The following is a 25661-nucleotide window of genomic DNA, read 5'->3' on the forward strand; positions in this document are numbered from 1 at the left end:
GACTGTATAAATGGACGTAGGGTCCGTGACGTCACCCATAGGATTCTGCAGAGTTGCCGAGAAGCCCTTAATAGGCGGAGTCGGCCACTAACGGCTCGACAGTGACGTCAGAGTTCAACTCCCGCCTGTTCCAGCCGTTCCAGCCTGCGAGAACCGCAGTGACGCGTCCTAAAACCCGGAAGTAAACTTCTTCCGGTTCCTTCGTCAAAAACACAATGCAAATTCTCCATAGGATTTTGGAAAATAGCTCGAAATAAGGTCTGTGGTTGACACACATTTAAGAGAGGGATCATGTTTTGTTCAGCCGGATAATCTCCACATGTCTACCCTACTTTTATAATTTTTGAATCATAAATCTAGTCGCCAAAAGCGAAATGCTAACGTTATGCTATAAACGAACTACAAGCCAGTACAGCAGCAGGGTCGCACGACTTCAACATCACGCCAACTTAAGATCGTTTCAACTGACTTGCACTGAAACTGCACTTTGCACACTTAATTAATATATTATTAACATTTTAAACTGTATACCCAGGTTATCTAGGCCCGTTTTGTTTAATGTATACCCTGGTTATCTAGGCCCGTTTTGTTTTGTTTTATGTATACATGTCACACTGTGGGAAAACGATATTTCTGGATGTATAACACATGTAGAATTTGTGACGCTTTGAAGCTGACTTTGACATATTTTGATTGCATATTTTAACAAAACTTTTCATTTTAGCCACACAGAATTTAACTAGAAGTCATGGCTGTGTCAATTACCAGTCTGATATCGTTTTACAAAGATGACAAGAAGACTGTAGATAGAGGAGAGAACCACTACAAGTCAGGACACGTAAAACAGTGCAGCCTAGATGAAGGTGTGCTTACCGGTGTTGTCAGGGATAGCATGAGGGACAAGGTTTATAGAGTGTCGGTGAGTAGTGATATCAAGAGTACCGTTAACCTAGAGTTAATTTAATTTATTAATTCCCATCAACAAATCCATTTTATGTGTCACATGAAATCTTTATTAGGCAAGGCAAGTTTATTTATATAGCACTTTTCAACACAAAGTGCTTTACAAAAAATGAAATACATTAAGAAAATGGTATTTAAAATCAGTCATTAAAAAGAAAAGCTAATAAAATAAACATTAAAAGAAAAAATACATGGATAAAAGTTACAGTGCAGTTTAAGATATGAATAGTTCAATTAAAAGCAGCGGCAAAAAGAAAAGTCTTCAGCCTGGATTTAAAAGTAGTCAGAGTTGCAGCGGACCTGCAGGTTTCTGGGAGTTTGTTCCAGATATTTGGAGCATAATAACTGAACGCTGCTTCTTCATGTTTAGTTCTGACTCTGGGGACAGAAAGCTGACCAGTCCCTGAAGACCTGAGAGATCGGGATGGTTCATAATTTAGCAGGAGGTCAGAAATGTATTTTGGGCCTAAACCATTCAAAGCTTTATAAACCAGCAGCAGTATTTTGAAATCTATTCTTTGACACACAGGAAGCCAGTGTAAAGACTTCAGAACAGGAGTGATGTGATCCACTTTCTTAGTGTTAGTGAGGACTCGAGCAGCAGCGTTCTGAATCAGCTGCAGCTTTCTAATGGATTTTTTAGTGAGACCTGTGAAGACACCATTGCAGTAGTCCAGTCTACTGAAGATAAAAGCATGGACAAGTTTTTCCAAATCCTGCTGTGACATTAGTCTTTTAATCCTAGATATGTTCTTTAGGTGATAGTAGGCTGATTTAGTAACTGTTTTAATGTGACTGTTGAAACTCAGGTCAGAGTCCATGACTACACCTAGATTTCTGGCTTTATCTGTTGTTTTGAACATTGCAGGCTGAAGCTCAGCGCTAACTTTTATACGTTCTGCCTTGGCTCCAAAAACCATTACCTCAGTTTTATCTTTGTTTAATTGGAGAAAGTTCTGACACATCCAGTCATTGATTTGTTCAATGCACTTACTCAGTGTTTGAATTGGAGCATCGTCTCCTGGTGAAATGGTTATGTAAATGTGTGTGTCATCTGCATAGCTATGGTAACTTATGTTGTTGTTCTTCATTATCTGAGCCAGTGGTAGCATGTAGACGTTAAAGAGAAGAGGCCCCAAGATTACAAATATTACACACCAGAAAACACAGAAATATCCATGAAATAAACATACAGTAGGCTATAAACAATTAAAGGGATAATTGGGAAGGCATTACAAATGTAAATATATTTTAAATAATAATAAACCACCACAGGTATCTACAGGAGAAGAGGGAATTCTCTCCACAAAATGTGAATGCCCACATGGAAAATGGAAATGCAGTCATGCGGCTGCATTAGCCATCTTTGCCATCCACAATTTCAGCTGCACTGACACCCCCTGTCAGTAGAAGAAGCCAAAGGCAGCTAAACGTATGCATTCAGTGGAGGAGCTATTTCCTCCAACCAATGACTCATTCAACCCGCTGACAAGAGAGCCCACCTCCGAAGATCGTGACTGGCTGAGGGACAGACTTGGGGGCAGGTTCTCAGGAATTTCTTGGCTTCTCTCCCCCGAGCCAGAAGAGGAACACTACAGCTTGGAAACACTTACTGTTCCTGAAATTCTCAAATCTGTTGGGCATCAGGGACCTGAGGCAATTGTGGCAAGCATGGCATTGTCTGAGGAGCAACAGAGGGCAATTCAGGTGGCTACCACTGGTCAGCGAACCAACCCAAACTGGCATTTGTTCAGGAAAGGAAGGTTGACTGCCAGCAACTTTGAGCTGTCCTGAGGTCAAAGCATGTGACTGCTTCCCTTATTGCCAGGATGCTAGGGCAACAACAGGCCCATGATGGTGTTTTGTCTGTACAGTGGGGGACTATGAATGAATGTGAGGGCGTCAGGGCATTCACCACTGCAACCCAGATGCAGTTCCATGAGTCAGGTTTGTGGTTCTCCCAATCAGGAGTGTTGGGGGCATCTCCAGATGGTCTGGTAGGGTCTTCCACTGTGCTGGAGGTAAAGTGTCCCTACGGAGCCAGGGACATGACAATTAGTGAAGCATTGCAAATCAAGTGTCAGTAAGGAGGGTGAAACATTCAGCCTGCGTGAGGAACATCCTTACTGGCACCAAGTGCAAGGTCAGCTTCACCTCACTGCAAGAAAGAAGAAGAAATCAAAAAATTGTGAATCGTTTTTAATTTACATTTACTCGCCTTTGCAATGTTGTGGTTGTTAGAGTGTTAGGCTTCCTGTCAGCTCGTCTGTTGGGAAGATATAACATATTAGTTTCATGGAAGTCACACCGTCACATATAAGAGCATTAAGACATACAGTACATACTGTAGGCTAAAACAAAACATCTAAAGATATAACCTTGCACTTTGCCTCGTGAACATTTTCACTATTTTGACATTTTTATAGATGAAAATTGAACTAAAGAAATAAATGGTAGATGAATCCATATTGAAAATAGGTGTCAGCTGCTACACTAATTATAGTTATATTTCTTAATTAAGATAAGATATTACTGTATTGATCCCAATTTGGGAAATGTTTGTGTTGCAGCAGCATAACAAGAAAAACAAAATATAAGTTATTATATATACAAAAGTATGTGAGGGATGGAATATTAAATTGAATATAAATGTAAAATGTACATGTGATTTTACGTCCAAGAGAAGCTATGGAGCAGAGTTCTCTGCCAGCCAGAGGTGATTTGTTATTAGTTCAATATGTCAAACTGATTTCCCTGACTACAATCTTTAGTTACATGGTGAAATGTTATGCTGCTTGTACTAATTAGACTTATCATATAAGCGACACAGCAGTGGCGGCCGCCCCACCTCTTGCCACATACAAAAAAAAAAAAAAATTATTTAAAAAATATATATATTTTAATTTTTAATGAACAAGGTAAATATCATACAATTGGTATCACAAAAATGTATAATCTACAATACAATCTCGTTTAAAATTGTGTTACGATGTCTAAAGTTACTGATAAGTCACATGTTTCCTGCCTGGCCTTGCCCATGGCATTAGTTTATCATTACCGGGCGGAGCCCCCGAGCCAAACAGCAGCAACCAGCACGTTGCAAAAGTCTCAATAGTAAACTGTGCCGCCGAAACATAATTTCAGCCAATCAGCGCCGTCAAATATTTTGGTCACGAGGGTGCTCACGTTGGCGCCCATGTTGCTTACGTGCGTTGACATGAGTTGGTTTTTAGACTCGTGAGTGACCAAGGTGACGCAGTATTTGGATGAGAATGGCTTGCAGGTGAAGTCGCCGGTGGAATCGCGGTTTTATGGTTGCTTGTATTATCCTCAGATAGTGGTTTGTTTAAATAACTAGTGACATTTTAATAAATATTGCAAAAAATGGCTCCAAAAAAGGCATATACAGTGGGGCAAAAAAGTATTTAGTCAGCCACCAATTGTACAAGTTCTCCCACTTAAAAAGATGAGAGGCCTGTAATTTCCATCCTAGGTATACCTCAACTATGAGACAAAATGAGGAAAATAAAAATCCAGAAAATCACATGATTTTTAAAGAATTTATTTGCAAATTATGGTGGAAAATAAGTATTTGGTCAATAACAGAAGTTCATCTCAATACTTTGTTATATACCCTTTGTTGGCAATGACAGAGGTCAAACGTTTTCTGTAAGTCTTCACAAGGTTTTCACACACTGTTGCTGGTATTTTGGCCCATTCCTCCATGCAGATATCCTCTATAGCAGTGATGTTTTGGGGCTTTTCTTTGGGGTTGGGATCTGGAGACTGGCTAGGCCACTCCAGGACCTTGAAATGCTTCTTACGAAGCCACTCCTTCGTTGCCCGGGCGGTGTGTTTGGGATCATTGTCATGTTGAAAGACCCAGCCACGTTTCATCTTCAATGCCCTTGCTGATGTAAGGAGGTTATCACTCAAAATCTCACGATACATGGCCCCATTCATTCTTTCCTTTACACGGATCAGTCGTCCTGGTCCCTTTGCAGAAAAACAGCCCCAAAGCATGATGTTTCCACCCCCATGTTTCACAGTAGGTATGATGTTCTTTGGATGCAACTCAGCATTCTTTCTACTCCAAACACGTCAAGTTGAGTTTTTACCAAAAAGTTCTATTTTGGTTTCCTCTGACCATATGACATTCTCCCAATCCTCTTCTGGATCATCTAAATGCTCTCTAGCAAACTTCAGACGGGCATGGACATGTACTGGCTTAAGCAGGGGGCCACGTCTGGCACTGCAGGATTTGAGTCCCTGGCGGCGTAGTGTGTTACTGATGGTAGCCTTTGTTACTTTGGTCCCAGCTCTCTGCAGGTCATGGACTCGGTCCCCCCGTGTGGTTCTGGGATTTTTGCTCACCGTTCTTGTGATCATTTTGACCCCACTGGGTGAGATCTTGCGTGGAGCCCCAGATCTAGGGAGATTATCAGTGGTCTTGTATGTCTTCCATTTTCTAATAATTGCTCCCACAGTTGATTTCTTCACACCAAGCTGCTTACCTATTGCAGATTCAGTCTTCCCAGCCTGGTGCAGGTCTACATTTGTTTCTGGTGTCCTTTGACAGCTCTTTGGTCTTGGCCATAGTGGAGTTTGGAGTGTGACTGTTTGAGGTTGTGGACAGGTGTCTTTTATACTGATAACGAGTTCAAACAGGTGCCATTAATACAGTTAACGAGTGGAGGACAGAGGAGGCTCTTAAAGAAGATGTTACATGTCTGTGAGAGCCATAAATCTTGTTTGTTTGTAGGTGACCAAATACTTATTTTACCGAGGAATTTACCAATTAATTCATTAAAAATCCTACAATGTGATTTCCTGGATTCTTTCCCCCCATTCTGTCTCTCATAGTTGAAGTGTACCTAGGATGAAAATTACTTTTTAAGTGGGAGAACCTGCACAATTGGTGGCCGACTAAATACTTTTTTGTCCCACTGTATAACCTGGCCGGCTTAGCCAGTGTGTTCTTCAAGCACCACAAGATTCATAGTTTATAAAGTACAATTGTGGGCCATTTATTGTGTCATTTCTCCAAACACATACAGTAAAAATGCCTGTTATGAAGCCTTAAAATGGTGCAGGAAAAGGACTTTACATTGTATTATTAAAGACAGGACTATTCAGTTAAGAGAAGAGAAGAGAAAAAGGAAAGCAAATTGTTATAATGGGTGATGTAACATTAATGACAGACATATTATGAGGTCCTTGGCACTCAGACTTTAGAGGTGTCATTTTGTGATCATGGGGCATCACCCTTACAGCATCAGGACAATATCATATGGAGTCAGACACTGGAAGTGTGCTGGAGGTGTTGACTGGGACTGATGGAAGGATGAAGCTGATGAGACTAAAAGAATCTGTGAGGAACAAACTAGCGGCAGAGGAACAATTATATGTTAAAAGACCGCAGCATCATAAGAGGGTGTCACTTTGCTGAAGGATAGACCAGCTATCCAGGCCAGACTCTAAAGACTTTCCAAGGTGTAAAATGCTGCTGCCGGAGTACTGACTGGAAGTATTGCTGATATCAAGTCTACCATCCTCTTAAAATACTCTGTCCAACAATATAAGTCTCATGAAGAAAGGTTTTTTTTTTTAAACGCTTATTATTATTATAAAATAGCAGAGAAACATGCATTCTTGTTCTCAGGAGGGGACATTGTCAGAGGATTATTGGAAAAGTACACAGTAAGTACTTCATAGTGCTTGTGGGGGTAGTTTCAGTAGTACCGAGTCCAACACGAAGCACTAATAGCAACACAAAATAATTCCCTCATCAAACTTAGCAGAAGTGGCTTGATTTTGTTCTCAGCAGGGGACTTTGACAGAGGATTTCTCAAAAAATACACACAGTAAAAGTACTTCAATGTATTGTTAGTAGTATGCTTACTAATACAAAGTCAAACAGTATCAATTTCATTAAGAAGTAATGGTAAAATTATTTTTTATCATTCACCAAAGATAGCAGAAAAACATGCATTATGGAGGGGACTATGGCAGAGGATTACTCACAAAGTACACAGTAAAAGTACTTCATTTTATTTCTGGTAGAAGTCAAACTAGAACCGAGTCCAACAGTGTCAGTTTCCTTAAGAACTTGTGGTAACAAATATTTGTATCACTCGTCAAATATAGCAGGAATAATGAAGAGCAGCTGATTTGAAAAAACAAACTCGAAAGGCGGCTGAGTTGACCGCAGTGCAGAATCGCAGTATAGTTTCAATCTCCTAACAATGTTGTCCATTTTAGACAGAGGCTTATTACAGCCAACTTGGTCATTGTGAGATTATTTTGAAAAAATATGACAGGATAACAACAAGCTTCAGTGAACTGCTGATGCGGTTTTATTTCAGACATTTGGTTTATCGATAACAGTAACAATCAATCTGGTAAATCACTTTTGTCATAATCTGAATATTATTCCATCATTTTCAGATTTCTGTATTAAAATGAACACCAAATAATTTGGTTATGCGCCTCAGCAGTTTTGCAGTATAATCTTTGTTCCACATAGTGGATTCATAAAAAACATAAATAGCAGAAAAAACATTCAAAACTGTTTTGATTTGAACAGCAACTATTAAAATTAAAACAAGCAGTAGCAACTACATGTTGTGAGTACAACTGATATAAACCTCTTCAAATAATTGACTTCTGTCTTGTTGCATACACGCAAATGCTTGAGTATATTCTAAAGGTGTAAGGAGAAGGAAAACAACATTTAAACACATTGGTGTTAAAGTGCTTCCTTTTTAGCCCTTAGCTTTTCAAAGCTGTTGAATTGGTGTAGTTGAGCCACCGTGGAACACCTGAAACAAGTTCATAAATCCACAAAAGCCGTGTTACTCTCACTAATGAGAACAACAATCTTCCTCCAGCAGCAACTTTGCTTTTCCACCCAATTACTCACTAAGTCGGCTTTAAGTTCCAAACCTCAAACCACATTTCCCTCTCTGCTTCATTCAGTCCTAAATAACGTCATGCAGAAACATCCACAATGGTGGCTCCTCCTTCTCCATCAGGAGCTCCAAAAAGCTGAGTTCAGCTGGCCTTTTGGAGGCCGGATCTGTCGGCTCTGCAGTGACGTCTGCATGAGGAAGGAGAACATATTAGTTCTCAAAAGAAACAAACCCAAGATTTGGATCACACAAACTAATCAACATTCTTATTAAATGTTTATTACACAACCTTATTGAAAATTAAATTCCAATTGGTCAATGTGGACATTTAGCGGTCTGCTTTTTTTCCAATAGCAGACTGCTGCTAAGGACGCTCTGATCAAGGGACTACGTGCAGTCATATCAATCCGCCGAAAGATGTCGGGTCAATTCAACTTTAACCATGGCCAAAATAACACTTGTTTTTGACAGACTTCGGACTTCACTTTTAAATCATTATTGGGGGTCAAATCTATGATTTATTTAATAAGCAGCATTGAAATAAGCAGGATAATGTTCAATGACTGGCTCCATGCAGATTATCTTTTTAATTGTTCAGTGCAAATATTTAAGTATTATTATATAGTATTATGTAATTATATTCGACTATGTTCTTTATGGCTATGCTATTTTTCCTTTCCATTTATTTAAATCACTATTTAGATTTGTTTCTGTGTGTGAAGTACAGAGGTGGCTACAACTGCATTTCCATGCGTAATCCTGCAAAAATAAAACTGAACCTTCAGAACAATCAATAACAGAAAACACCATGTTGTAATCTATTAAAAGGTTCTCCAGACTGCATTTTTACTTTTTAGTCTTCACCTGCATGTCATGATTTTGGAAAATGTTTTAGTTTGTTATATTGTTCTTTTCCCTCAACTTTGTAAGCAAATCCTGAGCAGGCAATGTATTAAACCATTTTGAACCCTGGAAAGGCGATTTAAAAGACGTACAACATTGCTAACATTAGCGGTGGGTAGCGTACCTCTAGAAAGTGTTTGAGTCTGATGACAGAGCCCATCTGTCCACTGCTGGTCACCGCTTCAATTCTGGAGACAACGAAGACACACAATCAGCACATCAGTCTATAGGAAGTTAAAATGGTAACATATTTAACCTGACAATGAAAAACAGTTTAAAATCTTTAAAGTTTACCTTGGGAAGTACTCCTCTTTAAGTAGCAGGATGAGTTTCCAGAACTGGCTTTGATACTGCCTCATCAGAGCGTGACCACAAACCTGAAGGAAACACAAACAAAGAAGATTCACACTAAAGTTAAGATGTTTAACCAAAGTTATGAAATTAAACATATTACTTGAGCAGCTCTGAAAAATACTGACAACGGTAAAACATTTAAGAGAATCGTTGCTTTGTATCGTTAAACCAAAATCTGAACTTCTCTTTCTTTCCAAGATCCTTAGAGCTACAAAACAGTAATTTCCTAAATAACAATAGTTTATCAGAGGATTTTCAATCTGGCTTGAATGCATCCTAGCACAGAGATTGCTTTTATAAAAGTCAATGACCTTCTCATTGCATCAGAAAAACTACTTGTCTCCATTCTGTCTTGTTGGATCTCAGCACTGCATTTGATACCATTGACCACAACATTCTATTACAGAGACTACAACATTTAATTGCCATAAAGCTTACGGCACTGAGCTGGTGTAAATCCTACTTATCTGAACAGTTTTGTACCCGTTAATGATGAATCCTTCATGTAAACCAACATTTAGCCATGGAGTGCCACAGGGCTCTGTACTTGGACCTATTCCTTTCACCCAAAAGTGCTCCTGTTAGGTAATATAAGGAATCACTTTCATTGTTGTGCGGATTAAGCTCAATCGCATTGACTGGTCAAGTCTGTTAAAACCAATGGATTAAATAAATTCAAGATCACGGATTGAAGTTATAGTTATATATTATCTTTAAGTGAGGAAAGAGCGCACATTTGAATAATTTTTTATTTGCACATTCCGACCAGATTGCAAAAATACAAAACTGGTCAAACAATGGTAAAAATATCTTTAAGCTGCATTGTTAATAGTAGTATATTAAACTCGTAAAAAACCTTAAGACAAACTGTAACTACGGTTTACTAAAACACACATTTAAAAACGATGACGCTGTACTTTTGAAGAATAATTCATTGTATCGCTTTATAGCCAGGATTTCTTCTATCTGGCTCCCAAAGCCCACCTTTTTCGCTTATACCTTGGCGAATGATAATAAGAAAATAAAGACAAAAAGAAAAAAGCACTTGTTTTAAGTAAATATGTCATATTCTAATCATTATTGGAACTATAAATTACACTGAATAATCTCTATTGGGACCTTTATGTATGTAACAAATATAAAATACTCACCTCAAGAAAGTCGAACAGAAGCGTGGCCGTGATGTCAGCCAGAGGCTCCATGTTGAGCATCTGAGCCAACCAACGCCAGCCGTGGTTCAGACCGTGAGGAGCAGACTGAAAAGCAGCAAGACAAAAGTTAATAAAAAATGTTTAAGATGCAGGAGCTTCACAACGTGTTTTTTTTTATTAAATAAATTGGGCTCTAGTTTTACCCCCTGCTTGGAGCCGTAGGGCCACCTCAGCTGGATGAGGGCGGCGTAGAGACGGATCATCCCGGACATCCTCTTCAGAAAACTGTCCTGACCTTCCACCCCGGAGTCGTCCACACGGTAACCAATAATCCTGAAGGAGGATTGTTGTTGTGATTAATTGAACACCATAATGTTCTCTTCAAAAAGGTCTGCATCGGCTACCGTATCATTTAGAATTTTTGTATTCCTTCTACCGGTAAACAAAGCTCCTAATGTTCTGGAACTCTTATCTCACTGATTCTACGTCGTTTTATGTCTCTGTGTGAGCCCTAAGGTCCTAAATCTCAGGCTTCTTTTACATTTCCTAAAAGTCCAGCCAAAATGAAATACGCCCCCTAACACAGGTAATGTTAGAGATGCAAACTCAGTAGACATTTCTTTATAGATTTTCTTTCTTATCTTATAATTCGCAACACCCCCTCCTATTGATTATTATTGTTTTGTGTCATTATTGTTTTATACATTGATAGCTTTTATTATTTTACTGTATTATATTTTCTCTACTTGATATTTTTTATATTATTAAATAATTTTACTGTTTTTATTCATTAGTCTTATGCCTTTTTAAACTTTCAGATTATATTTTGTATTGTATCCTCTTGCTTATTGTACTGTACCTCCTTGTCTTCTGTAGAATCATATGCATCATGTGCAGATGCTGCATGTGTGCCAATAGGTTTTGCCCTTTGACTTGAATGTTTTATTTCCTGTTTACCTCATGTTAAACCACTTAGAGCTGCCTCCTGTGTATTTAAACTGCTATACAAAGAAAGCTTTAATGATATTACTATTACAATAATAACAACAACAAAAACAAGGTGGATCAAAACATGTCTTTCTCCCTGACCTCTGGTAATCCTCCACAGTTGTGCCTTCTTTCATCGGAGGGTAGTGTGGGACGGCGTACGGACATTTCTTGTGCAGGTGGGCGAGGATGAGATCCCCCACCCTAGGGTGCAGCTCCCAGACGCCGGCGGCAACCATGGCGATGGGGAAGGCGGCTTCGTGGTGAGACGCCACCTCCTCCTCTCCTTGTTTCTGCGGCGGAGAAGGAAAAAACAAAATCACAATCTCAGAAGGGGTCATTCAGCGTGTTTATTCGTACACGTTGAAAAGTCTCAGTAAATAGCAAAAAATAAGAGTCCAAGGTGAGGTACGTTTTCTAATAACCAGTTTTTTCTAAAGAAAAGTCCCAAAATATTTCCTTTGCAGTAATATCACAATATTCATCCAATAAGCTTGAAACACAGAAGGTTTCACTTATGACAAGAGTTGGGGATACATTTTCTCTTAATTATACGGGCCCTATTACTAAGATCTCCACGTTCCTCTCCAGCACGAAATGAACCTGAAATGAGCACAATAGGGCCCACTTAACCAAGTGTTGCTAGACTAGATTATAATGCAATCGGATGCTTTTTCTCCTTTTTAAATTACATTTAAAATGTACGTAAAAACTGTGAAAAAAAAACTGAGAATTTCATGATATTTTTTTTTTTATGTAATGATGAATTTAACACTTTTAAAGTTGTGAAGACATTTTGATGACATTGAAGTTGTTCAGAACAAACTACATAATGGTAGTTTGTGTATGAAAATCAGTTGCTTTTTTAAATGTACATAATTTGTTGCATAACACATCTTCTCTCCTCCTTCTGGGATAATAGAATAATACATATCTAACAGACTCACCACAAACTTCTCTGCCAATTTGTAACTGACAAAGTCCAGGCCCTGGGGATGCTGGGAGGTGGAGATGGTCCGCCCCCCAGACACCAACCCCCGTCCCGACAGCAGCTTGTCGATCTTGTCAAAGATTTCTCGGAGCTGCGACCCAGAGTTGCTGGAGATCTGACTGACGGGGATGGAGGCCGCCTTCTGGAGCTCCAGCTTCAGCTTCTTTGTCTTTGAGAAGAGACGTAAAACTAATGTTTAAAGAGTTTTGTTCACAAGTTAAACATAACATTAAAAAAACACATCTAAACATATATTGGCTGGTTATTGAAGGCAAGGCCAGTTTAAAATTATAGCACATTACAACACTAAGATATAGTGCAACAGAAACACTTTATAAAGTGAGATTATAAATGCATTTAAAAACAGTCATTAAGGTAATGAAAGAAAAAATAAAACAAATACAATAGAATAAGACCAGAATAAAAGTCACAGTGCAGTGTAAGATATTAATTGTTATCCCACCGTTATACCAAAATACTTTTTAGGTTGCGCCCATAATCCGTCTGTTAGAGTTTTTAAGACTGAAGTACAGCAAGTCGGTATCATTCACTATGATATACAGTACTGACTTGTATATAAATTAGTGCGGCCAACGCGTTACAAAAATGATCACATTTCCAAGTTTGACCAACAACATTTTCCAGTATTTTCAGCTTGGATGTTTACAATGAAAATAAGCGCAGTAATATTGCATAGAAGGCGGTGGAACTGGCACACACTCCATGTATTGCACTGACTGGAGACCACTGGACATCAGTAAGAGCCATCACTACCTCGCTGTAACAGCACGCCTAATCCATGACAAATGGTAACTGCACTTGTGTGGTTAAAATGGAGGAAAGGCATTTTGCTGAAGAGTGGGAGATAGCGGAAAGGTTCCCCACTGTAGGAACAGACAGTGATGGCAGTATGATAACGGCAGAGATAATATGCCCTGTGTGTAGCAACCATTATATGAGGGGAATCACAGCGGCTCTGTCTATGCTTTAGCTAAGTGTCGGAAAATTGTCGTACTGAATGCAAATAATTCAGAAATCAAATTATAATAAAGTAAAAAACCCTCTGATTCATGCCACCAGTTTGACATGCATTTCCTAATGCACAACAGGAATTTGTTTTATCTTCCCCCAAAATACAAGTATTTTAATCTTGTGATCAATCCTTGATTATCATTGTGATTAAAGCTGTGCGTAGGTGTTGGGATCAGAGGGTCACAGGTTCAAACCCCACTGCAGTCAGCATGTCGTTGTGTCCCTGCAAGACACTTCACCCCAAATGTCTCCTGTGGGGATTGCCCACAGTATTGAGTATGTAAGTCGCTTTGGATAAAAGCGTCTAACAAGTGACATGTAATGTTATGTAATAAAATTGAGTTCCTATATAAAGACTCAATTCATTGTATATAGGCAACGTTCAAGTACAGCTGAATCCACACACAAGAAAAACAAGTATATATATCTATATGGTACAAACAGTGATTTTTTTCACGCTGTTGTTTTAAATTGGCTGCTCTTTTCTTCTTTCATTTGTAAAGCTACGAGCTGCATTTTGAGGACAGAGGTGCAATTAAAAACTCTGATAAAAAAAATCACTGAAAAAGTGTTAATGTTTTGTTTTATTCTTAAAACCCCAGAAATATCAAGATAAAGATCGATGCTCAGAAGCCATCAACAAAGCAGAGTGGCATAAAGTCAGCCAACAGCAATACGACTGCTGAGTCAATCTGGGTTCTTCCACCAAATATTCATGTATTGTTTAAAACATTAGTATTTGTTTTAGTAACTTGTTTTCTTCACAATATTTGAGCTCTAAAACCAATTAAAAAAATAAATAAAAAATTGGATTTTTGACCAGTTTTCATTTTTTGTAACAAATGAATTCTCTGAATTACATAATTGAATTAAAAACTTGGGAGAAATGTTGTCAATTAATAGTATAAACCTAATAAAAACTGATAATATTGCAAATACAGCACATATTTTTCTAGAGCTGTGTGTGTGTGTGTGTGTGTGTGTGTGTGTGTGTGTGTGTGTGTGTGTGTGTGTGTGTGTGTGTGTGTGTGTGTGTGTGTGTGTGTGTGTGTGTGTGTGTGTGTGTGTGTGTGTGTGTGTATGTATGTATATATGCTCTTTTCTTTTGTAATCTTTGAGCTGCATTTTGTCAATGAAAGGTGAAGTATAAATGAAAGATGCTGTTATCGAAGCCTAAAGTCACCTGGGCGTCCTTGGGGCAGTTGAGCTGCTGCAGGGCCTCCTGGCAGCGAGCCGCAGCCTCCTGCAGCTCTCTGAACCACTTCAGGGTGCTCTCCTCAGCGCTGTTCTGCAGACCTGCACCACAACCACCATCTTCATTACAATCATTCACTCTGATCTTCACACTGGCATTTACCATTACACAAGTAGTCATCAAAAGGGGGTCCCCCAATAGCCAAGCCAACGTCATTCGGCCAAAAAGATCTATTTCTAAATCTATCAATAAAATCTATCTATTAGTCGCATGAAAAAAAAGTGAAATCCATTTGGTTGCATTGCCATACATTTTACATTTATATCTAATATTCCATTCCTCACATACTTATGTATATATCATATCCTGCTTTATATTTTGTTCCTGTACATTTGTAATTCAGCATGTATATTTTCTACTTTTTCTTTGAATGCTATTTTATTTCTATCGAGATGTTTTGGAATGTTTATTTTTAGTCTTTTCATTTTGCCATGTCTTTTTACCCTGCTGCAAAGCAAACATTTCCCAAATTAGGATCAATAGAATGCTTCTCCTCTTATTGTCAGTGCGCTTATCTCTGATTTGTCCGTACGCTGTGTATTATTTATTTGTTCGTTAGATTTTCTCCTGTATGCGTATTCCACGAGAGTTGCGTCGCTCTATAGAGACAAACCCGACTCACCTTTCCTCTTCGCCTTCTCTTTGGCTGTCTCCACCGCCTTCTTCTGCGCTTCCTGCTGTACCTGCAGCTCCACCTGCTTCCTACCCTGCTCTTCTTCGTCCTGCTCCTTCTTCTTCTTCTCTTGAGCCTTGGCCACCTCCTCCTGCATCAGCCGGATTAGCGCCCTCATCTCGTGCAGCGCTCGCTCCGACATGGTCATGTCCTCCACGCTGGGAAACTCTCCCTGGAGACACACAGGAGAGAAGATATTCAGAGTGCATTCAGAGATTCTCAAAGCTGAGTAGGGTTTCACGTTGAACTGGGAAACCTTATAGAAGCTATACAAAAAATAACAATATATAAGATATTCAGAAAACACATTATCATGGAACTTCCAGATATTTTGTGGATCGTTTCATACAGTGTCCCAAGTGCCACGTTCGATACATTTGGAGAAGTTGAGATTTTCCATGCAGCTTTGCATCTGAGTAATAATTGACTGGATACAAAGAGAGTTTAAGATATTTGACACATTTCTATGTTTTATATTTTTTGGTAAAATATATATTTGAATATAATAGCCGTTTGTTGGGGTTGTCTTGTGCTGCCAGAAAAAGTGTGTTCTTTTCCCTTTCCTGTTTTTGTGCATGTAAATGGTCTGCAAAATCTAAAATCCATGTGTTCCCTCCAGAGGGAGTTTCTCTCCCACACACACCCCCCCCTGCCAGAAATGCCTCCATTGTACTCCGTTGTTTACTGCTTAAGAAAAAAAATATTTAAAAATAAATAAATAAAGAGCTTTTTGAACATTAAAGCATGTTAACATGTCACAGTAGACACTACATACACATAAGAACCTGAAAAGCAGCATAACATGTCCTCTTTGAAAACATATACACAAAAAATAAGAAGTTACAAGTGAGTAGAATAGTTGAGGTAAGAAAACTGTGAAGGCTGTTTTTGAGAATTTTGCTAATATTTTACTTTTATTTTCTCTTATGAATAAGTTGTTTCCAATCTTTCTGATGTTATTACATGACTTAGACTTAAGATGCTTTAACTCATGATTATTGAAATTATAGATGAAATATATGTAGTTGTAATAAACACCTTCTCCTTTAACAAAACAGTTAGTAATCTTTCCTCCTTCTCAGTGTATGAACGGACCCAATAATCCAGAGTGAAACTGACCTCTGCCGTCTTGCGCACCACCTCCGACAGCTGGGAGCACAGCTGGTTCCCGCGGGTGGAGAAGCAGCTGAGGCTGGCGGGGGGGAGGTCGCTCCTGGTCTGGGTGGAGGGCTCCAGCAGCTGGTTGAGCTGCAGGATCTCCTCCTGGATGGTGTTGAGGTTCCGCAGCCGCTCCCTGCCGTCGCTCTGCCGCAGCCGCTCATGCTCCGCCTCCCGCAGGCGCTGCTGCTCCGCCTCCCGCAGGCGCAGGTTGAGGATCTGAAGCAGAGGACAGAAGATGTGTTTGAACAAAACTGCTCACAGAGGTTGGGAGAATATTAACAATCTGAATGTGTCTAATGGCGCATTTCCACTACAGGGCCTCGCTTGGCCTCGCTCGGTATGGCTAGGCCTCGTTAGAACTGGCTCACTTTATGCTGCGTTTCCATTACAGTTTAGGAACTGGGGCAGTAACTATAGTAACGCAGTGTAGGCGGAGCCGTGACGTCATCTTCAATGAGAACCACCGAAAAACAATCCTCATATCTCAATCAATCAATGTTTATTTATATAGCCCAATATCACAAATGTTACATTTGTCTCAGTGGTCTTCACAGTCTGTACAGAATATCAGTATGACAATACTGTTCAGAAACTAGACAAAAGTTAAACAAGTACAAACCACAGGCTGTCTGTGTCATGGCGAATACAGTCGCTGGTTTATTTATGTGTATAGGCCGTTGTCAGGGGCGGACTGGGAGGAAAAAGTGGCCTGGGGATTAATTGACAGACAGGCACTGAATATTTATGCATGTATCGGCCGGCCGGCGACGAAAGTATGTTACTTAACAAAAAACCCTATGCATTTTGTTATTTTGGACCATTATTCATATAGTAATCACATTACCTGAGCCCTTGAGTTGCCTGGAGCAAAATAGTTACAGCATATATTTAGTGATTTTAATTTTAACAGATCATTGATGCAATAACATTAACATAACCTGACTTGACGCATGGAATAAAACATGGGCGTAGGAAGCATCCTCAATGTGGGTGAGACAATTTAACAGGAGGTGTGGGCAGGTGGTGGACCTCACCTCCTCTAGGGGGGTCTGGGGGCAAGCTCCCCCGGGAAGATATTATTTTTGTTAAATGTTGAAGTTAAATGCATCAATCTGGTGCACTTTGAGAGCAAAATTAGGGACTAAATCTATGGATACATCTCTCAACACCCATATGAACAGATTTACTTTTTCTTTCAACATTTATTTGAACAGCAAGTGGAGGCAAAAGTGACTGCACCCAAAACATTAAACATGCTAGCTAACTAGCCTAAACTTTTTTTTTGTAAACAACAATTTTTTTGGCCCTCCGGCCCACGCACAGCACCGGCCCACCGGGAAAACTCCCGGTATTCCCAATGGCCAGTCCGCCCCTGGCCGTTGTTGTGAGTGTGGACGGTCGGAGCATATACTGTGTTAGCTTAGCCGATCTCCATAGAGAAAACACGCATTTTAAAAAGGTTTTTCGCCTGTCGTCTGTCTGCAGACTTGTCAAAGCATTAATTCATGGTTTTTACTAACCGGTATCAGTATGTTGTTACTTCGGCATCCTTTTGAAACGTGTATTACAATTAAATCACGGTCAAATATGTTCATTTTGTTGTAGTTGTAGCCCCCTTGCCAGCGATTCTCTCTCTAGTTTAGCATACTCAGCCTGACTCAGTTTTATGGGGCCAGAAAAACTTTGAAATAGTACCCTAGCTAGCCGGAACTACGCCAAGTGGAAACGCAACCAAAAACAGGCCCCGCACGGCACGCTTAAAGCGAGCTCCGTGCTATAGTGGAAATGCGCCATTAGTTTATTGGCTCTTGCAGTAAACATGGGTTTAACTGTTGCTTAGCATTCTGGAGAAACACACTTCAAATTCACTTTAAAGAGGCCCTATTATGCTTTTGGGCGTTTTCCCTTTCCTGTAGTGTGTTATAAGTTATAAAGGTTTTTGTGCATGTAAAGGGTCTACAAAGACTTAAATCCCAAAGTTCCCTCTCGAGGGTGTTTCTCTCCGACACACTTATTATTAATACTGTTGAAAACATGCAAAACTGGAGGAGACCATCAGGTATTTATGTGGCTCAAATGTGCAATTAAAAATAATAATTGAAAAAAGATAATGATATTTTTGTGTTTATTCAAAAAGTATTTCATTAATTGTTTATGCTGCTTATGTGCATATCTTTGTATTTAACTTGATTGTGCTTCTAGTAGTTTGAGATAAATTCATTTTCTTATCATACTACATTGAGTCTTTTGGCACGAGAAAACTTTGTTATCCCAAGAAATAAAATATCATGACATACATGGACAAAACATCATTTCCATTTACCCATTTACTGTATGTAGTACAGGAAAAACTCCCTTTTAGGCAAAAATGATGAATGCATTTTATTAGACAGGAAGGGCTGATTTTCTGTTATAAGATGTTTGAAAAAAGCCCCTTAACGCCATGGTGATTCCAGACCTTTATAACAACATGCCTTCCTGTAGCTGATGATCATACCTTCAATCTGTGTCGCTGCTCTTCCTTCAGCTTCTCTTGACGCCCGATGCTCTCTTTAGTTCTGCAGGAAGTGGAAACCCAGACCCGTTTTAATCGCATTGAATAAAACGTTTAACAAATGTTTGGCGAGCTGAATACACATTTTCATTTTATTCTATTCTGTGTTAAACATAATTTAGGGCAGGGGTGTCCAAACTATGGCCCAGGGGCCAACTGTGGCCTATGTTCCGTTTTGCAGCCCACAGCAAATTATTAAAGTATAATGGAATATGGCCCACACATGAAACTTGTGCTCGTCTTACATTGTACTTCTAAAATATATACATGCAACCATATATTACACAGTATTCATTGTTGTTGCAGTGTTAATACGGCCCATTTTCAAATAAATTCAGTCAATTAAAGTGGAAGACATTTTCTAACTAATCTTGTTTGACTTATTTGCATAACAAGTTTGCGATACAAATGCTGAAGAAATTAAGAGACCACTCAAGTGTTTACTTGAATCTCAATCTCTACATGTATGGCAGCCATTCCATTCCAGTGTCGGTTGAATTCCAACACAGAACAATGTTGTCAGTAGTTTATAGAAGAAAATAAAAACGTACATTTTTACTCAAACACATACCTATAAATAGTCAGAGAAACTGATCATTTTGCAGTGGTCTCTTTTCCAGAGCTGTATATCCTTTCTATTTCCACTTAGACTCTTACTCTCTGTTCAGCATGTCCCTCATGCTCTGGAACTCCTGCCTCTGCTTCAGCTCCATGAACTCCTCGAAGCGCTTCAGCTGCTCACTGGCCACCTCGGCCACCTCCGCCACCAGCTTCTCCTGCATCTCCTGCCGCAGCCTCAGCGCCATCTGAGGGTCAAGACATCCATCAGGTGAGATCACAGAGCTTCCTGTCTATGTGTCACGGTTATTTCGCCTTATAGTTAACAGATTAGATATATATTGGTTTGGTGCGTAGCAAGAATTAAGTCCTTAACTAATGAGCCTTCAACTTGGTTTATTAAAAAAAAAAAAAAAAATCATACATTTTAGTTAAAAAGGAAAAGAAACAATAAACAAACATTCAATCTTGATAAACTAATGAGTATATCAAGCCAAAAAGGAAAAAAACTCAATTACAATAAGATGACAACGAAAAAAGGTCATGTTGAAAAATTCAATAAGTTTCCAAGTAGTAAACTAATTGTTAAGACATTTGTTATTTTTTTCTTTAACCCTCTGATACCCACAATCCCTTGGGTGTGCTGATTTAATGTGTTTGAAAGGTATGTTTTTGCCATAATAAAACCATTTATCATACTGTAAAAATTACAGGATGAAGCTTAAAATAGTGTTATACCATCAAAAATCACTTTGTTCTTCACCTCTCACTCAAAAGTGCTCCACCTCATTTTGAAAAGTCAGCTTTTTAAAAACCAACATGGCTCGGTTCAATATTTTGTTTCAAAATGTCATCAATGTCATGCTCCTCGTCGCAACTGGAAAGCAACGAATGCTGTTTGCACCAGTCCCATATACAAAGATGTGTGAAACTTTGACTTAGCTGCAGGCTAAAGAGGCTGAAATCTCAATCAATATGTAAATCATGTGGAGTCGAAATGTTTTCCAATATCGGTCAAACTTGTGGAAACTCGAATATATATTGTATTCATTCTTTAAAATGATAGTATTGAAGAATTTCAACCTGTTGATTATAACTGTCATTTGAAATAACTAGTCATTTTTATTAATAATAACCATGTTAGTGATGTTTCCATAGAGTGTTTTAGCAGTGATAATTGATAAACAAGGCGACAGTGAGTAGAATGAGACAAAAATTCCTAAAACTTATTTTGGGTTTAATGGGATAAACCACTAATCGTTCATCATAAACATTATTATTTTGGATCAAATTAGTTGTGGTGTGAACTTTGGAATTTCATTTGACACAAAAACATGTATAACACACTAAGAGCGAAGGGAAACCCCCAAAAAGCATGACATTATGATGTCTGACCTTTGCTTTATTTTGCTGTTCTGCTGCAAATCGGATAATTTGGCCGGCCGTCTCCATGGCTTTAGGCGACAGAAGGGAAATGGAAGGTAGAGATGCGGGACAGGAAAACTCGCTGACATCTTCCTCCGGATCTTCATCCCTAGCCTCATCACTGACAGCCTGCAGCACATAAAGGAGGAACGTTTTCTTAAAAGATTCAAAAGAACAGACAGGAGGGAGGAGTTACGAGATCAAACCAAGTCACAGAAATGTATATAAACTTTGTGCAGCTAAGTTAAAAGTAATAAGGGAAATTGACAACAAAAAATCCAAGTCTTGAAAACCTCAAACTGATAAACGTTATTACTTTCTAAAAGCAATAGTACATAGAATAATAATGAATTAAATCAAATAATAAATAATACTACAAAAGAGAAATGTGCAGTAGATTTGATCATAATATATATACTAAATATTTAAGTGGTTATAAGTGTAATTCATAGCTTAGACATTCAAATTCGAATCCAGCATTGTGCACAGCGCTTTTTCACATATATATTCAATCTGTTTCAAATGTATTTATTTTAGACTACATTAAAATGATTAGTATTATACATTTATAGACTTAGATTTCAGTGATGGTTGAATGACCTGACCGTTGTCAAGTCTGAAAAGTCCAAATGTACTCCAAAAAGTGAAACGTAATCATTTCTAAACCTCACCAAACATTTTTTTTTATCTTAACAAATATACTCCTTCAACCTATATTTTTTTGCGTTTAGCCTTTCATAAACAACATTTTCACCGTGCTTCAAAAAACAGTTTACTTTCCTGCTTGCTGCTAACAAAGTGAAGCACACTGAGCAGACAGTAGCCAATAATAAAGCACCATAAATACATTTCAACCGTATATGTATTAATGTGGACGAGTTTTCGCTCTCTGCTGTTGTATTCACAATAATATTCTGTATAAACTGTAAAGCCCCCTGAGACAAACGTACATTTGTGATATTGGGCTATATAATACACTGCATGTCCTTTAATCTACTCCCAAACAGATTGGTGCCAAAGAGTCCTAAAACCAGGTTGGGTCAGCGTGTTTTCAGGATGCCAGACTCGCCTGCTCGCGCTCCGTCTTCAGAGACGGGGTGCGCCTGGCGTTGAGGTCGGGGATGGACCCAGTGGAGGAAAGGGAGGTGAAAATATCCTCAGAGAGGCCGGGGCTGGAGTCTCCGGAGCTGGAGCCCAGGAAGGAGGCCTTCTGCAGGGGCAAGGCACAGAGACGCTCCAGGATGACCCCCGAGTGAGGGGACAGGCTGAGGGGCTCTTTGCATCCTGACAAAATGGGCTGAAAGACACACACACATAAGAGACATTACAACTCTGGTGTACGTCATTCACAAAGCCTGCTTTAAGGTTAAAATGTACAAATATTAGCTGTACATTGTTTTTAAACTTTGTTTGAAATTGAAAAAAGTGGCTTAGTCTGGCCATGCAATAGTCAAATAACTTAATTTACTTTTTAAATTGTCCATAAGTTGCAAATTTGTTGGAATAATATCTAAAAATGGCAATGACCAATCACTTATTTTGAATGTAAATCTTTAAAAAAATATGGTGGGTTTGAAAGTTGTCGTCACATTATAAACACAATGTTTGTGTAAAAGTCAATATTGAAATTCAAAGTAAGTTAGTAGGAACTAACATGCTATAAACCATTACAAAGAACAACAACACAACATGGAATGCGGAAGACTGGGTGTATATCATCATATGTATATTCCGGTTTATAATATATATCGATACTGTCAACTTAATTATTTGAATTAGCTTAGGGATTCTATTAAATGTAATATTTCTCATTATTTGTTTATTTTTGTCATATTCTTAGTATGCTAGCGTTTGTCTCTTTATTTGAGTAGGTTATGGTATCCTATTTGTTAGGTGTATTATTTTAACTCAAATCAAGAGAAAGTGCTCGCACCTGCTTTATATTCGTCTTAATGGTGGTTTTACTTTGGTAATGCCCTCACTACATATGGTTTTTGTTGGTATATATGGTTAAAGAATCACTTAAATTAGATAAATAAATACATTTGTTAAGCTATGAAACTAACTCACTTCAACTTGGTCCGGCTAACACTAACTAGCCTTTAGCCAGCCAGATAATGTCTATTTTATCTTAGTATTACTTCAACTCACCTCGCCCCTTTCCGACCAGTACGGGTCAAAAGTGATATTTCCCTTTGGTGAATTTTTTAACGCCTGCAATGTTTCCCATCGTAGATTTTCAGAAGGCATCACGACAGTAAAACAGACACCACCACAAACTAATGATAGCGTCAAGCTAACTTTTGAATCACCGGATGAGGTTACATATATTACCGCCCGACGAGAAACAGAGTGCCTACTGCCAAGCTTTTTGTTCCCGGCTAGGCCATGCCCTCATTTTATTTTTAAAAGAATAACATTTGACAAATAATGTTTTTTTGGAATACAGCCCCTCATCTGCTAACTCCTGCCCTGCTCCCTCCACCATATCATACACGGTAACTATTGTCTATCCTGATATTTTGTTCCTTCAAGTACAACATTAGTACTTTATTCTGGGGGGAAATGTGTGTTAAAACAGGTTTAATAAGGTAATAAAATAATGTTTTTGTTGATGATTACAGGCTAATTTATTTCTAAATCACCTCAGAAATGTCCCATATTTTTTGTTCAATACTTGTGCTTTGCTTATTCCTTTCTCAGCCATGTCAATCTGGAAATTACAAAATGTATGTTCAGAGTGTGTTTCTCAAATATGTGCAGGGCTGCTTCGGCAAGGTGACGATGTGTGCGGACGTTGTAACCGAGAAGGCCATCAAGATAACCAAAGATGACCCCTTTTTCTTTGAGCGAGCACTGAAAGGGAGAGTACGAACTCTTATTATAAAGCTGGAATATGCTGGTTTAGATATGTGCAATGAGATCCGACAACCTTGAATTGAAGATGGCAGCAAATGAGAGTAATCACGTTTTTGATGTCTTCTACAGATTTAAATTCTCCAAAAGCTGCAGACTCTGGATGCAGACACGTGTAGTCTGGTCAAATGGGATGGCTCATTCTTAGTCTTACATCAAGTATGTGTGTAGGAGCAAATTAACACAGTCACTCTGTGGGTATAAAGGTAGGAACCAATGTTTGTGGTTAGAGGTTCCGCCGGAAAGCCATACAGTTTTTGACTAACTGTAGAGGCTAAGCCAACGTTTTAGCCTCTGAGGATCCACTATCTTGGCGTAATTGACGCACACAAAGTTTGCCAGGTGAATAAAAGTCTGATACAAAGTTTCCAGTTAAATATAGTCCATTTATTTCCTTTTACTGGTGTCCATTTAACTTGCTTAGTTTCTCATTCACCATACATAATATTACGGTTTACACAATACCTTGTGTTTGTGCGTGTGCGTGTGCGTGTGTGTGTGTGTGCGTGTTCTCCATGTGTGGCCTTCCGGCGGAACCTCTAACCACAAACATTGGTTCCTACCTTCATGAGAGGATCATCGGTGCCTCACTCCTGGAGCTCTACAACACCCGCAGAGCACTCAGCATTGCTGGTCATCCCTCCAACTGCCTCTTCACCCTCCTGCCTCCAGGGAGGAGGTTCCGCAGCCTGAGGTTGAGCACCACTCGACTAACGGACAGTTTTTTACACCAGGCTGTCAGCAGGCTGAAATCTCTCCCCTCTCTCCGCCCTCTCCCCCCTGCCCCCACTGGACTATAACTCCCTCAGACACTCAAATCCAGCACCAGACACTTTTTACGCTGTTATGGACAATATTGCAATAATGCACATTCTGGACAATTTGTACTAATATTTATTTTTGCACATTCAATGGACAATCTGCACTAATGTACATTCTCAGAATATTCAAGTGACTGTTATTTTGTATTGATTGTTGTGTTTTTATGTAGGTCTTAATGTGTGCACATGTACAAATGTGTCCTTGACTGTGTATACATACATATTTGCACACTGTAAGGGGCTGAGAGGCAGGGTAGTGGGAGGCACCCGCTTCCAATTAGCAGTATTGGGAGCAGGGGTGGAGACCTCACACCTGGTGCTAATCACTCCCTCAAGGGAGACAAAGCACCCAGAGTGGCTCAGTTGTGTGTGGCACATGGAGGGAGCAGGAGACTCCCAGCGTGAGGAAACAGTTTGTAAGCTGGTAAATCGGTTAGCGGCCCGGCTACGTTAGCCTTTGTATAGTTAAAGGTATTTTTGAGTTTAACAGCAATAAAGCCTCTTTTTTGGACTTGAACTCTGCCTCTGTCGTGATTGTTGCACTACCACTTCTCTCTTTATCGGCCCAGTCCTGTTACACTGGTGGAGAATGCGGGCATAAGGACTCTATTGGTGGTGTTGCAGTCAGATGTTTTCAAGATGGAGGATGTACTAAGGGAGTTGGTGCGCATTTCTACTGAGCAGCCGACTCTGCAACGGCAGATGATACAGGAGCAGCAGAAACAGAATGCGCTTCTCCATGTGGAGGTCCAAAAATACCTTTAACTATACAAAGGCTAACGTAGCCGGGCCGCTAACCGACTTACCAGCTTACAAACTGTTTCCTCACGCTGGGAGTCTCCTGCTCCCTCCATGTGCCACACACAACTGAGCCACTCTGGGTGCTTTGTCTCCCTTGAGGGAGTGATTAGCACCAGGTGTGAGGTCTCCACCCCTGCTCCCAATACTGCTAATTGGAAGAGGGTGAAGCCACCTATTGGGAATGTAGGTGCCTCCCACTACTCTG

General features: G+C 39.4%; 1 protein-coding gene across 1 annotated transcript; it reads right to left on the minus strand.

Annotated features, from left to right (window-relative positions):
* Positions 1-7296: 7296 nt before the first annotated feature.
* gle1 (GLE1 RNA export mediator) lies at positions 7297-23248 on the minus strand. The gene is made up of 15 exons (XM_034091820.2): positions 23070-23248; positions 21988-22215; positions 20889-21047; positions 19593-19741; positions 18879-18939; positions 16340-16597; positions 15170-15392; positions 14476-14588; positions 12217-12429; positions 11372-11562; positions 10486-10615; positions 10283-10387; positions 9072-9154; positions 8902-8965; positions 7297-8062 (listed from the first exon to the last, which is right to left on the minus strand). The coding sequence occupies exons 1-15, from the start codon at positions 23166-23168 to the stop codon at positions 7994-7996; spliced, it is 2145 nt and encodes a 714-aa protein (XP_033947711.1). The 5' UTR covers positions 23169-23248; the 3' UTR covers positions 7297-7993.
* Positions 23249-25661: the final 2413 nt, after the last annotated feature.

This window comes from Pseudochaenichthys georgianus, chromosome 9 (genome assembly GCF_902827115.2).
Source record: "Pseudochaenichthys georgianus chromosome 9, fPseGeo1.2, whole genome shotgun sequence".
Classification (NCBI taxonomy): domain Eukaryota; kingdom Metazoa; phylum Chordata; class Actinopteri; order Perciformes; family Channichthyidae; genus Pseudochaenichthys; species Pseudochaenichthys georgianus.